Genomic DNA, 18,914 nt, shown 5'->3' with positions numbered 1-18,914 from the left:
AAAGTTTCTATCATGTTCCCCCTTTCCCTTCTCTGCTCTAAAGTATACATATTAAGATCTTTTAGTCTTTCCTGGTACGTTTTGTGATGTAGGCCATGCACCATTTTAGTTGCCCTTCTTTGTACAGTCTCTAATGTATTTATATCCTTCTGGAGATATGGCCTCCAGAACTGAACACAGTACTCTAGATGAGGTCGAAAAAATTACCTATACAGTGGTATTATTACTTCTTTCTTTCTCTCTCTTTCTCTCTCTCTCTCTCTCTCTCTCTCTCTCTCTCTCTCTCTCTCTCTCTCTCTCTCTCTCTCTCTCTCTCTCTCTTTCTCTCTCTCCCTCCCTCCCTCCCTCCTATGCAACCAAGCATCTGACTTGCCTTCTTCATTGCTTTGTTACATTGCCTACCTGCCTTTAAGTCCCCTGAAATAGTGACACCTAGAGTTAAGGGGCTTGCACACACACAGGCCGATTTCAGGGCATTTTCTAAGTGATCTAATTAGATTGCTTAGAAAATTCCCCTACATCGCTCCGTGTGTAGAGGCCATAGCCGACAATTAAATCAAAGAGTTAAGCTTGTAACAAAGGGGGTTATTCAGACCTGCACGGTGTGGACCGAATTTACTACCTTGTCCGATTGTTTTGCACATGTAGAAACCCCCAAATCAAACTCCTTCGGTGAGTTTCACACTTGCCGGGGAGTTTGCTCCTTGATGGGCGGGCAGGGGGCGGATGCAGGGGACCACCTAGCGTTTCATGTGCGTGGTCACACCCAGTGTTGCAAGTAAGGGGGTACGGAGTGGTACGGAGTACCTGTAAGAAATATGTTGCAGGTACGCAGTACCACTTACCCCTGATCCACTGTCATTTCTATTTTAATTTTAAGTCTAAATATAATGCATCCGCAGCCCGCCCACCCAGCGTTATGATTGGTGCTGTATGCAGCTACCGGCTACTGCTGATTTAGCCTGTCACACTGACAGGCATCAGCAGTGCCGACTGGCTCCACTATTGTAAGCACAAGCTGCCTGGCTCTCCCCCAAGCAAGAGCCAACCCACTCCCAGTCATTCCATGTTTCTCATTCCCTGTCTCCTGTGTCCACACCTCTATTGTCATTTAGTCACTCCTCTAGCTTTGTGTGACCACGCCCCCTGATGACACATGACCATGCCCATGTTTGGTGGAGGCTATCGGTACCACCAAGAAAAAAATTCTACTTGCACCACTGGTCACACCCATAGAAACACTGGCTGTACCCCTGAGAATACAGGCGTGTCGCTGCCTGCCTGGGGCGTAGGTGCCCTCCCCGAATTCGGCCATCTCTGGACAGAATAAAAGTCAGTCTAGACTGACTTTTATTTGTGAAAGGGGAAAAAAAAAATCATTCAATGGTGAGAGACCATTGAATGATTTTTCTACCATCAGTTGCATGTGAACTGATGTGTATGGGAGCGCATCCGCTCGCATGCTAGGGTGGCGGGGGAGCGGTGGGCGGAGTTTACTTGCTCACTAGGCAGCGAATATGTATGCAATCTAGCGAGCAGGTCTGAATCAAGCCCAAAGTTCAAAATGACGGATATAGAAGATGATAACAACAGAGCAAAGAGACAATGACAACAAGTTTGTTTTTGTCAAATCCAATGGTACTTGTTTCCTAGCACGGTGCCCACAATTTTCATCTTATGCCATCGTAACGATCACATCGCATGCGACCCGATCCCATGCGATGCGATCAGACCCGATTTTCAATTGTACAGGCACCCTGATGGGTGATTACTATGTTAAATGCACCCCCATTGTTAAGACCACCCCCACTATCAACGCCAACCCGAAGCGTGGCAAGCACAGCGGTACGCGTCCGTCGACCTTTTCATACCCCCCCACTATCCACCTCGGCGTGGAGTTGATTTTATATAGTGTGGCGAGCGCAGCGAGCCACTGAGCCCGAAGCGTGGCGAGCGGGCGCGGATTACTTCACATGTATTCTGCATCCCCTCGCGGGGCGCGCTCGCCACGCTTCGGGCTCGCTGCGCTCGCCACACTATATAAAATCAACTCCACGGCGACGTGGATGGTGTGGGTATGAAAAGGTCGGAGGACGCGTACCACTGCGCTCGCCACGCTTCGGGTTGGCGTTGATAGTGGGGGTGGCCTTAACAATGGGGGTGCATTTAACATAGTAATCACCCATCAGGGTGCCTGTACAATTAAAAATCGGGTCTGATCGCATCGCATAGCATGACATTGTAATGGCATGCGATGCAACCGATATTAAAATTGTACAGTGCGGGTCTTAGGACCCGAAAATCGGGTCCCATCGCATCCCATCGCATACCTTATTTAGTGGTATGCGATGGCATACGATGGGCGCCGTGCTAGGAAACAAGTACCAATCCAATTTTCAGTTCAAATTTTACTATTACATTTGTTTGCATTGACTTGAATGTTAAATTATTAAAAACATATCAGAATCCCGTTGTCTCTTATTATTGAGGTACCTGGGCAACACTTATCAGAGGGGTATAACAATGGGATTGATTTAAAAAAATTTTTTTTGAGAAGAGTGAAGAGGGAGATAAGATTTAGGAAAGTCGGAAAAGGTGGTGAAATATATGTAAGAAAGGAAGGAGGAAGAGAAGAGAGAAATGCACCTATTTTTTCCTCTTCTATTAAATATCAATGAGACAAAATAGGAAGGAAATAACTGAGTGGAGTCCTGTCATTCAAATGATGTGTCTTAAAAGTGACCATGGGGTGTTCTCATACACCAGAATGATGCTATCAGTGGTTGCCGTAGGTAATTCATTGAGATCTCTTCCCCATTTAGAATACATTTGCTAACTCCTTTTTCTATGTCACATAAAGCAGAATGAGTTTCAAAATAAAGATTTGTCAATAAATCTAATTTTAACTTAAGTGGGAGTTGGTTTTGATAACCAATTCTGTAGAATCAGGCTCCTAGCTAAAGTGGACTATATAGTGTTGGGTAAGTAAGTGTCAGTCCACTTGGAGAAGACTGTTAATAAAAATGGTTCATAGAAAAAAAAAGAAACCTGAATTTTGTGTTGTTTTATAAAGTTATAAACCTTATACCAAAACTTTGTAATTTTGGAACAATGCCATATATTGTGAATGCAATTAGCATTGGATTATGAACATTTAGGACAATGAGCAGAGTTTGCATGTGTAAAATGGCTACATTGAGTCTGCAAGACATATGCTCTAGACCAGGGGTGGCCAAACCAGTCTTCGAGATCTACCAACGGTCCACGTTTTCCAGGTTACATAGCTGGTGCACAGCTGTAGTCATTACTAACTGTCACATTTTCAAACCTGCTGCATTCATTCCTACTATAGATCCACAGGTTGCCTGGAAAACATGAAAAGTTGGTAGATCTTGAGTACAGGTTTGGCCACCCCTGCTCTAGACAAATCTAGAGAGGAATACAATCGGATGCCTCCTAGCACCCGCCTGCATCACGACTAGAGATGAGCGCCGGGGCTGAAGATTTGGCTTTGCCAAACAGCGGTGAAAGGCTTTGGATTTTTTTTTTTTTAAATGGTAAAAAAAACGCCCAAATCACGTAATTTTAGCATTTTGTTTTGTCCCTAGAGTAATATTGACCTCAATATCATTAATTTCCAGCCCTTTCCAGACAATTTTGACCACTTTACAGCTCACAATGTTGTTTTCATTCAATTTAGGCCAAGGTCTGCAGCAAGCCATCGAATCACCATCAAATGTTTACCATTCGATGGCGACAAACATAAAAAAGCTGCCATCGAATGTTGAAAGTACTACCATCAAAACAAAATCATTGTTGGTTATGAAACATCTCAATGCGAAGTCCATCCCTTCTGACTCAGAGATTGCTGGGGGTGGAGTGACAGGGAGATACTATGATTTATATGTACACATTCTGTAAATGATGCTTTGTGTTCTTTCAACTGGACCTGCAAAATACACAAAATTCCTCACACACAGCAACTAGACAGGAACATGTGTTTCCGAATACGTTTCCTGACGCTTTCACTCACTGCACAGAACTTGTGACAATGGCAGGAAATGTAAGTCGTCCACATCCCTTTCTCTTCCTCTCCTAACATGTGGTAGGAAAACAGAGGTAGATAATGACCCCGTACCATCCATCCTAAACCCAGCTGGGACTAGATTCTCCCTCAGACCGCCTGCAGATTCCCCATCAGAAAGGTTTGCAGAGAACAGGTAAGGACCACCTAAATAAGTTATTTTCTATTATAATCATCCATACAGTACATTATCCATATATTTGTATTTGATATGGATTAAAGGAAAGCCTCACAGCTATTTAGTGTTCATTACTACAATATATGTTGCATATACACCTAAGCAATATTTAAGAAAAGGGAAAATATTTAAAGAAGATATTGGAAACTTTTAATGGAGTTATTTATTTATTTATTAAGTTTCTTATATAGCGCACACATAATCCACAGCACTTTACAGAGAATAGTTGAACATTCACATCAGTCCCTGCCCCAGTGGAGCTTACACTCTATATTCCCTACCACATGTACACACACACACAGACATTCTAGGGTTAGTTTGTTGGGAGCCAATTAACCTACCAGTATAATTTTCAATTGTGGGAGGAGATCGGAGAACCCGGAGTAAAATCACGCAAGTACTAATGATTATGAGTAATGCATTATTAAGTATTATCAATAATGTAATACAATAACAGTTGCGGAATTGGCTTCATATTTACAAATAATCACATTTAAAAGTCAGAATTCTTCACTGTATTTGTCAGTATATCAATGTATTTGGCAAATTGTATAGTAATATCCCCTGTTATATATTAGCACTACCAATTATTTCATGGGGCTACAATTAATAGTCTCAAAATTTGACTCTAAAAGGAGACGATTCTATCAGAACAGCATAGGTGTAACTAGTGGTGCAAGTAGTGTTATTACTATACCAATTTCCCTGATTTGCCCAATAAAGAATTTAGTCTGAATTGTGTTACATCACATTTTACTGAGAGGAGTGTGTAGTGGATGTTATAATATAATATATAATAATAAAAAATATATATATTTAAATAGCTTTTGAGTTGATTGTCCCATTACCTTTGCTCCCTTTAAAGTGGGAGACACAGAAACCGTTGTAATTCCTACACCGTTCACCTGATTTGGATGTAAATACCCTCAAATTAAAGCTGAAAGTCTGCAGTTAAAGCACATGTTTGGTTAATTTCAAATCCATTGTGGTGGTGTATACAGGGCTGCCGAGAGGGAGGGGGAGCAGATACTAATTACCCGGGCCCAGGCTTGCTGGAGGGGCCCGGCGGGGGTTCTGGTCCGAAACCCCCCTTCTCCCTCCATCTCTCCCGGGCAGCAGCAGCAGCAGCAGCACACACGTATAGCATTGTGCTGTGCTGACAGCAGGCTCAGCATGAGAATCTCACTGACAGTGTGAGACCTCATGCTGAGCCTGGTGTCAGCACAGCACATGCTGTAGGTATGTGCTGCTGCTTGGGGGGGAGGCAAAAATAACACTCCCCCCTCTACTTTAAAGTGTGTTTTCACCCCCTAAATGTTTTTGGTGTGGCCTAATCATTTTTTTATTTCCGGGGCTGCCCTGGGTGTATAGAGCCCAAAATATTACAATCTATAGGGCAGTGGTCAGGGAACTCGGTCCTCATTACCCCACACAGTGCATGTTTTGCTGGTAACCCAGCAGGTGCACAGGTGTACTAATTACTCACAGACACATTTTATATGGTCCGCAGGTGGAGTTAATTATTTCACTTGTGATTCTGTGAGGAGACCTGCAAAACATGCACTGCGTGGGGTAATGAGGACCGAGTTCCCTGACCACTGCTATAGCTAGGGTTACCAACTCATCCCTTTAATTTGGGACACATATTAATTTGGGACACATATTAATTACACAGGTTCTGTGGCTGGCTTTTCACCTGGTTTTAAACTGCCACACCTCAACACTCCATTTCACCTGGTTTTAAACTGCCACAGAACCTGTGTAATTAATATGTGTCCCAGATTAAAGGGATGAGTTGGTAACCCTAGCTATAGGGATATCGGAGGGAAACACAAGAACAGGCACCAGTAATAGCACAGCAGTCCCACCAAGTTACAAGTCCAGAAGGTAAGCTATATAATACATAAGTGCATCAGAGGGTTATGCGTGTAGAACTTAAATATGATAGGCTTGCCTGAAGAGGTGAGTTTTCAGGGAACACTTGAAAGTTTTGAGGCTAGTGGAGAGTCTTATTGTGTATGGAAGGGCATTCCATAGGATGGGAGCAGCACGATGAAAGTCCTGTAATAGTGAATGGGAGCTAGTGATCCATGCAGAAGAGAGACGCAGATCTCGTGCAGAGCGGAGTGGTCGAGATGGGAGATATTTTGTGATAAGTAAAGAGATATATGCTGGTGCAGTATGGTTAATAGCTTTATAAGCAAGTAGAAGTGTTTTATATTGAATACGGTAAGATACAGGCAACCAATGGAGGGACTGGCAGAGCGGATCAGCAGACGATGAGCATCTTGCAAGGAAGATCAGCCTAGCAGCAGCATTTAAAATGGATTGCAGTGGTGAGAGTCTGTTCTTGGGAAGGAGACTATTGCAATAATCAATGCGGGATATAATGAGTGCAGAGATTTAGTAGTGTCTTGTGTGAGATAGGGTCGTATTTTGGATATGTTTTTTAGATGCATGTAACATGATTTGGAGACAGATTGAATGTGGGGAAGAAAGGACAGTTCAGTCCGGGGATGACCCCTAAGCAACGAGCTTGTGGGGTAGGGTAGATTGTCGAGTTGTCAACAGCGATGGAGATATCAGGATGGTAACTGTTCTTAGTTGGCGGGAATATAAGTAATTCCGTTTTTGGAAATATTGAGTTTGAGTTGGCGAGAAGACATCCAAGATGGCAGAGAGACATATATACCAAATCATTGATCCCGGCACTCAGACACCCCCCCCCCCCCCTAACTAACTGAGGTGCCTTCTGAGCAGGCCATAGGCCTGAAACTTGTAGCATTAGTAGAAACAGCTGCACTCTGAGGCTTGCAGTAAGTGTAAAACCATGTGGTTTAATAGGTCGACAATATGGTTGTCCATATTAGGTTCTCCCCGAAACTGTTGACCTATTAAACCACACGGTTTTACACTTACTTCAAGCCTTAGAGTGCCGCTGTATACTTCATGGTCATTACCATGAAAACGCTGGGCGTTCCCATGGCAATCACACTGTGATGTGGGTGTGGGGGGCAGGCAGCTGACATCACCGGATCATGTCAGCTGCTCGCCCAGTTCCCAAGTGACCTGAGAGATTTAGATATGCGTGCACCTTCCACATTATTCGATGGACGGTGAATGGGGGGGGGATGACATGCAGCGCTGCGTATCAATCAGAATAACCCCCAATGTCTTGACAAATGATGTTTCCAGCAAAAAAATCACTATGACAATGTAAAACTTCTTAACCTGATTGTAAGTGGCTTCATGGATTATCTTCACAGATTGGTCACTATGGGATGCTCATATTTGCTGCTTATGGCAATATTGATGAAGACCTGGGTTATTTCGCAGCCATCTGCCCTGTGTCCTGAAAGATGTACTTGCCTTCCTATTCAGCAACACGTTCTCTGCCCCAATGCCAACCTCACATTCATACCCTCTGAGATACCCAACACCACAACAGAGCTTCACTTGCAAGACAACAACCTCTCGCTGCTCCAGTCGAGTTTTTTGCAGAATCTTCCAGAGCTCAGAGCCCTCTATCTGAGCAACTGTAACATCAGAGACATCCAGGTTGGTGCATTCCAAGAAGTCACGGGTATAGAACACTTGTACTTGGACAGCAATGAGCTACACAGGTTTGGAGAGGGTACATTTAGTAATCTGAGCAACCTGCTCTATTTACATCTGGAGAAAAACAACATCGACTATCTGCCTCCAGGTACTATAGAAATATAATGATATCTTACTGTTTAATTCTCTATTGTATATACAACATCTCCGGATTGTTCTGCTTGTTTTGCAGTGAAATAATTATAAAAAATGCAATTGTATTTCTTTTCTGCTTTGCCAACAATACACAGCTGGTAACATTAGGGGCCTGATTCAGTACCACTCGCAAAGCAGCAGTCGTTCGCTGCTTAGTGAGCGCCTTAACGCTGCCTGACCAAACGCTGAGGACTGAGATATACATAGAATCACCCCCAGGGGCATGCTAGATAGTCTCAGTATTGTTTTCTTCTGCATTCTGAGATGTAACATACAATTATACAGATGGTTTTGAAATATAATAAAGGAAAAGGAATAGATTAATTAGAGCAGTGCAGATGGCATCATTTGTTTATTTATTGTTTAGTTATTAACAGTTTTAGTACTTGTTTCCTAGCACGGCGCCCGTCGTGGGTGATCGCATACCTTAACTTAAGGTATGCGATAGACGCGACCAACACGATTTTAGGGCTATTTTTAGCCTTTTCCCCGACAATTAAAAAAATTGCGTCCATCGATGCGACTGACGTGACCAACGCTATTTAACATTGAATGCATTGTATTCCTCGACGTAATACCTGTGAAGTAATGTGCGTCCCCTCACGGGGCTCGCTGCACTCGCCACGCTTTGGGCTCGGTGGCTTGCTGCGCTCGCCACACTATATAAAATCAACTCCACGCCGACGTGAATAGTGGGGGTATGAAAAGGTCGGAGGACGCGTACCGCTGCCCCTCGCAGGCTCGCTGTGCTTGCCACGCTTCGGGTTGGCGTTCATCGTGGGGTGGCGTTAACAATGGGGGGCATTTCACCCATCAGGGTGGGGAAACAATGAAAATTGATGTCTGGGGGGCATTTAACATTGGGGCCATTGTAAAATCGGGACCTCAGGGACCATTTTTACATTGGTTCCAATGTAAAAATCGCGTCGATCACATGCGATTTGGTTGCATGCGATGCAATCGACGCAATTTTTTGGGACCCGATGGATACAATTTCCATCGCTTGAGCCGTGCTAGGAAACAAGTACCACAGTTTCTTATATATCACAGCATATTCCGTTGCGCTTTACAATAGGAGACAACAATACAACAAACGGGGTATTTACAGACAGTCAAAGGTATGAGGGCCCTGCTCGCAAGCTTGCAATCTTTTTTAGTGGTTAGCATCACTGCCTCAAAACCAGGGGTGGATTGGCCCACTGGGATTTAGGGCCAGTTTTTGTCGGTCCAGCCCGAGAGTTTGGACGGCTGACTAGCAGGACAGCTGTTCTGCGGCCACTAGCAGTAGCCCGAAAGCTGTTCAGCGCTCCGGCTAGCATGCAATGCCTGGTCCTGCTAGCCGGGAGCAGCACTGCAGCAGCCAGAATAGAAAGCTGCTGCCCGCTTTGTATAGAGTTACAGTACGGATTAAGATGTGTTGGGATTCCCAAGGCGGTTTCATGGGGTTGGCTAACCAGATGCAGAGGTAACGCAGTATGGGCTTGCTGCGTATAGAAGTTGGGTACAGAAACGTTAAGATGCCATACTGGAATTATCTGTACCTGGCATAGGGCTTGTGGAAGTGTAAAGAAGGCTGCAACTGCGTCCAACTCAGAATCAGGCCCTATAAGGCCCCACCCCCTCAACTGAACCCGCCTCATCCATCAATTTCCAGGGCTGGTTTTCCATCCCACTCCGCCCCTGCTCAATTTAGTGATTGCTGGCAAATGAGTCAATTTATTGAAGTTTAGTTGCATATTGTGCCCAAAAAAAGCGCCTTGCTGTTAGGGAGGCTGGCATTGATAGCAGATATTTTGCACATCTCTCACAGCAGCGTTGGTACTCAAAGGATTAATCCAATCTGTATAGAATATTTTGCTGGATGTTATGCTCTCTATGAATACGTTAGGTCTTCTTCTCGCCCTGTGTGCATCACACATTTTGAATGATAAATTTCACCTATTTGCTGTCATTTTGCTATCTATACTGTATTTGTAATGTAATGAGGATTTGAGCAGTTTCAAATAGTAGATGCCCCATAGATGTAAATCAGTGTGAGAATATAATAATGCCAGATATCCAGATTGTCAGACGGGTGGAGAGAGTATGTCAGACAGAGGTGGGGAGAGAATGATAAATGCCACAAATCCAGATAATCAGGTAGAGGGTGGAAAGAGTATTATACTTGAAATCCTGAAAAAAATTGATACAAATTAGCTACTAATATATTTCCAATCAATAATGAATTATTTGCTGATTCTTTCTTCCAGGTATATTCTCAGCTCTGAATAAACTCACTGCACTGTATTTGAATTTCAACTCATTGACTGAACTGACTGACGGTTCCTTGAAAGGCCTGACCCAGCTACGTTGGCTTGATTTAGGGTTCAATGCAATCTCTAACATATCTCTGAAGGCCTTTGATGATGTGCCATACATGCGCAATCTGAATTTGGAGATGAACAACCTGACCAGGATTTCTTCCGCCATTCGTATCACAAGTAACCTTCAGAAGCTACGACTGAGTGGGAACAAAATCAGAAAGTTGACATCTATATCCTTTAGTAGAACCCTGAAGTCTGTCAAAGAATTGTATCTGGACAACATGGGACTGGAAAAAGCTTCATCCTTAGCCTTCAGTAGAGTCCGCATGCTTGAAGTGCTTGACTTGAGGAACAACAGCTTGACGTCTATTTCTGTGTTTCGAATTAAGAGCAGCACAAAGATTTATCTGACGGGAAACCCTTGGAGATGTGACTGCTCCATCATTGCCCTCTACGTCCGATTATTGTTGGGAGAGAAGAATAATAACCCAGAGCAGCAAGTGCTGTGCCAGAGTCCCACGGCCCTTGAGGGCAGAAGTCTAACGACAATAAATGTAAGGCTTTGTGTTGTTCAGCAAAGATTACCTCTAGAATAAATGTCAGACATGACACTCGTCTAGGCTTTTGCACTGTGAGGGGTGAGAATGGAGGGGGGGGGGGGGAGCTGGAGCAGGGGAACACCCAACATTTTATGGGCTTCCCCTTAAAAACACTGGGCGTTCCCCTGAGAATGCAGGTGTTGCGATGCCTGCTCGAGGCATGCAGCTAATGGGACGTGGTGTCAGCGCCGCCCCTAATTCGGAGATCTGCGTGCATCTGAACAGTAAGTATGGACATTTCAGAACGAAGGCTGAAGAAATCATTCGATGGTCGGCGACCATCAAATGATTTCTCCTCCTTTCGGCCGTATGCAAAGGGGATGTGTTCAAGCGCTGGGGGGAGGTGGTCGGCATTTACCTAGTCGCTAGGCTGCGATTACACACAACCTAGTGAACAGGTCTGAATCAGGCCCTATGTATCAATCCCATTAATGGAGAATAGGTGGATGTTAAGCGGTAGTAGCAATCAATGCAGGGCCGGTGCAAGCCCCGTCAGCGCCCCAGGCAAATCCCCCCCGACACTACCCGCGGTATAGGGCTTTTGAACCCAATGTTTTATTTGTGTACAGGTCCGAATCAGGCCGATAGTGAACCCATTTTTTATATATTGTTCTAATCTTGTGCTGCTATTTATATTTCAGTTTGTATACACCCTACCCAAATATAAATCTCTCTGCACAGTGCAACATGGTTTCGCCCCATGAATATAGGGGGGTCAATATCAGATATTCCATGATTTTGGCTGTTTTCGCATGCATCAACTACGCTGCAGTTTAGTGAATGTGTTCTTAAATCCTCTCTACCGGACTAATTCAGCACTGTCCGCACTATGGCAAATAGGCAGCGCCAGCTATCAGGTAGACACCGCCCTGCTGTAGTATGATCCTGCCTTTCAAATGAATGTGTATGGCTAGCGAAGACATCAAAACCCTTCACTACCGGCTCACCATCAACTGTAGTCATCTCAGGCACAGAGTAGCCAGAGACTCAGCAGCTGCAATGAAAACAAGCCTGGAGCTGATGTCACACACAAGGGCAGATTTATTAAGCTTGGTGAAGTGATAAAGTGTCTGGTTTTTATCACCGGCCAATCATCTCCTAACTGTGAAGTTACAGGCTTGGTTTGAAAAATGACAGGTAGGAGCTGATTGGCCGGTGATAAAAACCAGATACTTTATCACTTCACTGAGCTTAATAAATCTACCCCACATTCCCCTAAAATGCTCATGGACACTCAGGGGCGGATTGGGAAGTAAAACCAGCCCGGGAAATATCTCGAAGCAGCCCCAATGGGGGGGAAGCGGCGTGGCTGTTGCGCGCCAATTTTTTTTTGTGGTGTGGCCTTTCAGTATGGGGCGTGGCCTATTTCACCAAGGCCCATTATACATATACCTCACACTGTGATGCCATTATACATATACCACAAACCCTGATGCTCCATTACACATATGCCACATACCTTTATGCCATTTTACATATGCCGCACACCCTGATGCCATTATACATATGCCACACACCGTGATGCTCCATTATACATATGCCACACACCGTGATGGCATTACACATATGCCACACACCTTTATGCCATTATACATATGCCACACACCGTGATGCTCCATTATACATATGCCACACACCGTGATGCTCCATTATACATATGCCACACACCGTGATGCCATTACACATATGCCACACACCCTGATGCCATTATACATATGCCGCACACCCTGATGCCCATTATACATATGCCGCACACCGTGATGCCCATTATACATATGCCCCACACCCTGATGCCCATTATACATATGCCACACACCCTGATGCCCATTATACATATGCCGCACACCGTGATGCTCCATTATACATATGCCGCACACCGTGATGCCATTATACATATGCCGCACACAGTGATGCTCCATTATACATATGCCGCACACCGTGATGCCATTGTACATATGCCAAACACCGTGATGCTCATTATACCCATCCGCACACCCTGATGCCATTATACATATGCAGCACACCTTGATGCCATTATACATATGCCACACACCGAGATGCCCATTATACATATGCCACACACCATGATGCCCTGCTTCTGAGGGTCGAGAGAAGAACAGAATCCAGGGGGGTCTATATGCTGTTATGCGGGGGGGGGGGGGGGGGGTGTCTCTTCACAAGTGTAAAGGTGCCCATACACGCACCGATCCCGGCGTGCGTTCTGGGCTAAACTAGCATCCATCGCATCGCATGCCTAGTGCATGCAATGCAATGCGATAAAAAGACAGTACAAAAAGTATGTGTAGCACATACTTTTTGTACTGTGCGATGAGGTGCCGCGGAACAGGCATCTCATCGTATAGCATCGCACCGCCGGGATCGGTGCGTGTATGGGCACCTATAGTTGCTGCCTGTGATGGAGTTTTGTGCCCCTTTAAAAAAAATATATATACACACACATAAGAGGGGCACAAAACTTCATCACATGCAGCAACTTATAAGCACTTACACGTGTGAAGAGACCCCATCACACACACCCCCTCCGCATAATAACAGCAAAATGAACCCCCCTCCCACATGCAGTACATATACATATATATTAAACCCAGATATATAATTCTTTTTTTTTTTAAACAGAGGCCAAATCCCAATCCCAAAGAAAAAGATGACAGTCCCTTACACTTTATGCTGCTTCCGCCTTCCCCCTCTTCAGAGCAGCCGCTCACTCAGTCTGTCAGTCAACTGTCTCAGCCGGCCCACCCACGCTGCAGCCACTCACAATTCTAGGCGCTGAGTCTTTGAAGTGTACTCAGTGGCCGGGTGCGCGGTGACGTCACCCGCGCACCCGCGATCGAATTTCTGGCCACCTCGTCCTCTGCATAAGAGCCGCGGGAGGAGCTGCGTGGAGCTGCGCATGCGCAGAAGCCCTCCCGCGGCCATCTTTAAATCTCACAATGCCGCAGACAGCCACGGCCATATTTGTTGTGGCATGTGATGCTGCGGCCGCGGCCGCTAAACGCTGTAGTCCAGCGGTCCGCGGCCCAGCCATGGAGGCTGGCGGCCTGTTTTGGTCACTTATGTACCGGCCCACCGGGATATTACCCGGTTTCCCGGTGGGCCAATCCGCCCCTGGGGACACTTGAATTTTCCCTGCCACTCCCAGCATTTTTTTTGGCATGCCTGCAGTTTTTTCTAACACTCCCACTGAACGGACGGTTTCCACCCCCAGACGCCTACTTCCTGTCAATCACCTTACGAACAGCTTGCAAATAGAGAAAGTAGCAGGATTTCGTTGCTGCAAGGCACAGTCTTTCGATAATCGGCCGTCTTGCGAATTCACAGCCAGTGCCAACAGGTCTGAACCCCAATATCTCAGCTGTTTGTACACAGCTTCAGATAGTTGGTAATTGTATTGTAGAATAGAAAAAAAACTGAACATGTGTGACGTATGGGGAAGGTACTGGTGCTGGGTTGGTATTGTGAACATTTTATGACTTATTTTTTAGACTTCTACACTATGGAAGAATTTTTTGATTCGATAAAAAAGTTGATCTTGCTGTTCTTATTGTCTTTACCAGATATTACACCTCAACTGTAAATCTTTAACTGAAGATTCCACAACGGCTACTCCAGGAAACCAAACTGAAGGCAAACTGGTGACCTCACCCCCCTCCATGGCAGTTACCACCAGAGCACTTGCAACACCATACAAAATATTCACACCAGCAACATTGGTTTCTACTATAGTGATAAATACAGTGGATGAGGATCCGTGTCTCGCAGATTACATTCATAACATTCTGCTGAAACCCATCGGTGAGGAGTCACTCCTGGTGTCATGGTCTGTCTCCAGAATATATCAATCCTTTGAGATCGTTTACTCTGCAGGTGAACACAAGGAAACGCTGCACATTTTAGGGGAACCAATGCACGCCCAACTTTACCATCTACATCCTGGTACCATCTACACCGTCTGCATTGTGCCCCAAAATACAGGCATTGCAAAATGCCAAACGCCAAAACCCAGGCAGTGTGCAAATGGTCAAACAGATGGCTTTCCAGAGCAGACCTATCATGTCAATTCTCCACCCAAGGCCAGCAGCTCCCCCTTTGTGATTATTGGGTCCTCGGTGGCTGCGGTGGTGCTGTTGGCCGCTGTTTGCTTCACTCTGTATACTAGGCGCTCCAATAACTTTCAGTTCCAGCGTTACCATGATGAAGATGGAACAGATGGCGGCAGAAAGCAGGAAACTGATCCGGACAAGTGGGATGGTGTGTATGAGAACGTTGATGAAGACCGACATATTTATGTTACTGCATCCAGTTTGTGGGGAATGGATAATGAAAAACTTGACTGTAGTTTAGCCGACTCTGTACCCTTACCTTCATGTCCAAAGTATGTTACTCTCTGAATCTCGCTAACATTGCAGAGAACACTAAGACTGTATGAATTTAGGTTATGCTTTTGGGATCATAAACCAAATAAATGACATACAATGGACTGAAACAAAGTAAAAATGGACCTGTCCAGAAGAGCTTACAATCTTAAAGGTTAAAGGATCACTTGATATACAGCTATATAGATAGCAGTGTAACAGATGTAATTTCTGGTAGGGAATGAGTAGCATTATCAGCCGCCAGTAATAAATCAGTCATTAGCAAGTGGCATCTCTGTGCAGCTACCAGTACAATGTAACAGGAATAAGGATGGACGGTTCCGTCTAAATCCAAGTGGGCTAATGGATCTGTCAAGTGATCGGGCAGGACAGAGGGGGAGCAAGATCGGAAGAAGGGACTGAAACGGACCTTTACTAAAGGCAACCAGTGGTTGTGTGGATAGTGACACTGCAAGACCCCCAGACTTGCTCCTCCCCCTGGGCGTGAAAGGTCCTTTAGCCCCCTTGGATTTAGCAACTACTAAGGATTGGGCAATGGAAGGCGGAAACGCAAAAACTTCAACCAGTCACTTTAGCATTCTTAAAGCGCTCATCCCCTGGCAAGTGTGGCTGACCCTCGTCATTTGTCTTAACGGTCTCACTATCCTATCCTGGTTTCACAGCAGCAGGCGTTTGAGCCACACGAGGAGCACTCTTGTGCTTAGCATCTACCTTGCAGTGCCTGGTGATCTTCTGTCATTGTATTGTGTCATGTGCTCCTGGAAACCATTTAGGTACTTGTGTAGCCCACGCTGCGGGCTCGGTGGCTCGCTTTTAGGAAGAAATAAAATTAATAGGAATCTGACCACCCCCCTGAGGTTGCTGCTCTGGGTAAATTCAATGAGTTACTAATTCCTCACATATATAACACCAACAAATGATTAATAACCCAACAGCGCAATCTTTCCACAATGCACATAATGGTACACTATCAATATTAATGTAATTGTTCCAAATTACAATTAAAGAGATATAAAGGTGATTTTCACTTTCTACAGTTGTGATCAGTCACTTTTATGTCTGGTCGATGAACCAGAATAATAAGACTGACCTTAAGTCAGAGCTCTATGTTCACATCTAGGTTTCTTTTAACCAGTGATTGTCTTCCACATCAATAGACCTCACTAAACAGATCGGACACCATTCCTTTACGTGAACCGTGGGAAAAGAACTGACCTTAAGGGAATGCCCTATATGTATATTGGGGTTTTTTTCGACAGACGATGTTACAACCAGGTAGTCACAGTCTGTATTCACAATCCAACAGCCGGCACCACCATCACCAATCTAAGAAGCCTTTAGACAGATGACTCATTTTGGGACAAAGTCCTATGTGTGTATCAAGGTATGTTTCGTTGTCCACCAGAATTTAAATGGATAGAGGGCTCGCGGCACAGGAGAATTCATATAAAGCAGAATTTATTCACATAAACAAAGGAATAAATTGCATCAGAAAAAGAGGATAAAAATAGTAAAAATCAATTAAAACACTACAATATTGGAGAACATTTGCCAATTCCCATATCCGTATAGGGAAAGAGAGGAAAAAAAGCCCACATGGACAAGGCAAGTCTCAACAATAATATAACCAATGCGTTTCGGCCTTGTAAATAGACCTTTTCCAAGGTGTGAAGGTAAAGTGCAAATTGCAAGTTTTTATACCTATCACTAGGTCACATGTGGTACTCGGTAGAACATAAAGTGAGCCGAACTCACATTGCCCAGACTCCCCTGACTAATACAGAAAGAAATGGCTGCGCTAAAGTAATACATATAACATAAACAAATAATGTACTTCAGATCACGCAAATCCTTCATCGATATTAAGGTATTTTTCCATAGGTGGCCAAGTCATGGCAATACGAATCCACTGTCCGCATTTTGTAGAATATTTTGAATGTGCTCAAATGTCCGTTCGCGGCCCCACCCCCTTGACAGTAAATCCTGTGAATTGTGGGTCCCTAAGGAGGGTAAAATTATAGTGATTTGCTTCATATTAGCTCTCCCCCCTCCACGAGGACCCCAATTCCTCACTTTTATCTACATATCCTGCCATCCCTAGGAAGCGGGTGGGATGCAGGAGACGGACCCACGCTTCTGGGGTTGCAGGGGACTACAGTACCTAAAAAACCGGGAGTCTCCTGCAAGTTCCGTGAGAGAAGCTAAGTATGCCATGGCTCCAGAGCTGGATTACCAGACGATGGACACACATGGGCACCACACAGGCGTAATTCAATAGATTTAAATGAAAAAGATAGACAGTCATTAGGCTTGACATGGAAAAAAGTCATCATGGTCAAAAGGTGGACACGGAATAGGTAGAAAATAGAAAAGGGCGACAGGTTCAAAAGGTCGATATGGAAAAGGTAGACAGTAGAAACGGTTGACAGGTACAAAAATCAACATGAAAAAAGTTGACACTTTGTTGTTTGTCACCATATCTGAGACAAATTTGTGGAAACGTATACCCTTGAGAGCTTGCTTCACTTGACAAACTTTGGGCAGGGTGCTACCGCATTGCCCGGCATGGGTGTAGTACGCGGCTCCAATTCGTATAGTCAATATACAGACATCGGAATCCCGATCCCCTGTACTCCGATTGCGCTCGCCACACTGTGGGCTTGGTGGCTCCCCAGCATTTGCCACAGGTTATATTCTTCCCCTTTCAAATCATTATGGACACGAGCCACTAATTAAATGTGTTTAAAGAAAAATAACAAAAATTCTTACCCTAAGCCACTCACTACCAGCAGCAGCATGCGATAGATGAGTGCAAACCAGCACATACAAAGAGACCCTGTTTGAAATGTGCTGCCATGTCTCTTCTCCTGTCTGGGGTTCCCACAAGTCATCAGCAGCAGGGCTGTCACTAGACATTGTGGGGCCCAGGATGGACAAAATAGACAGCCCCCCCCCCCCCAAAAAAAATATCAAGACAGCCACCTTTCAATGGGCCCTGTAGTGCCACACCTATAATGCCCTTTTGGTGCAGGCACCCGAGCTCTGCTGCTGTGCTGGTCACTCGGGGGAGCAGAGCTGAGGCTTCCGCTGCCCCCACTAAAGCCCACTTCTCTCAGAGGGCTTGTAGCACAGGCTTCTCCTACACCTCTGGACGCTGGTGGCCATTTAAAATATGGTGCCAACTAGTGAACCAATCAGAGCTCGTGACCCGGCAGCCATTCAGAGCAGCTGCAGGTACGCAAGCTCTGATTGGTTCACCAGGTGGCAATGCATTTTTAATGGCTGCCAGCGTCTGGAGGTATAGGAGAAGCCTGCACTCCTTCTAGAAGCGCTCCGTGAGCAGTGGGTTTCAGCAGAGGCAGTCAGTCGACTGCGGGGGAAGCAGCCTGGGCCCTTCTCTCTCTGTCAGAGTGGCCGGGCATGGGACAGCTGTGCTCACAGTACCCAGTGATAGCGGCTCTGGTCAGCAGGAACTTTTGAGCAGCTACTGCAAATCGCTGTCCTTGCAATGAAACTCCTTAGTGGCACCCCTGAGAGAATGTAAAGAATCTCGGAGATTAGGAGAATAATGTCCGGATAGCAGGAGATTTATGGCTGAAA

General features: G+C 45.1%; 1 protein-coding gene across 1 annotated transcript; it reads left to right on the top strand.

Moving 5' to 3' along the window:
- The first annotated feature begins 3,863 nt into the window (after positions 1–3,863).
- Positions 3,864–18,449, top strand: LOC146025916 (uncharacterized). Its single transcript, XM_083156113.1, has 4 exons — positions 3,864–4,220; positions 7,529–7,968; positions 10,265–10,872; positions 14,496–18,449. Exons 2-4 carry the CDS (start codon positions 7,539–7,541, stop codon positions 15,327–15,329), a joined length of 1,872 nt encoding a protein of 623 aa, XP_083012239.1. The 5' UTR covers positions 3,864–4,220; positions 7,529–7,538; the 3' UTR covers positions 15,330–18,449.
- Positions 18,450–18,914: the final 465 nt, after the last annotated feature.

Source organism: Crinia signifera, chromosome 8 (assembly GCF_055691185.1).
Source record: "Crinia signifera chromosome 8, ASM5569118v1, whole genome shotgun sequence".
In the NCBI taxonomy this organism is placed as follows: domain Eukaryota; kingdom Metazoa; phylum Chordata; class Amphibia; order Anura; family Myobatrachidae; genus Crinia; species Crinia signifera.
The sequence above is the reverse complement of the archived record's forward strand: the minus strand, read 5'-3'. Positions and strand labels throughout refer to the sequence as shown.

Excerpts from the sequence above, each read along its gene's own strand:
- LOC146025916 (XM_083156113.1), top strand. The coding sequence starts at position 7,539 with ATGGGATGCTCATATTTGCTGCTTATGGCAATATTGATGAAGACCTGG. Across the intron at positions 7,969-10,264 it reads CATCGACTATCTGCCTCCAG|GTATATTCTCAGCTCTGAAT; the intron begins GTACTATAGAAA and ends TCTTTCTTCCAG. Across the intron at positions 10,873-14,495 it reads GAAGTCTAACGACAATAAAT|ATATTACACCTCAACTGTAA; the intron begins GTAAGGCTTTGT and ends TGTCTTTACCAG.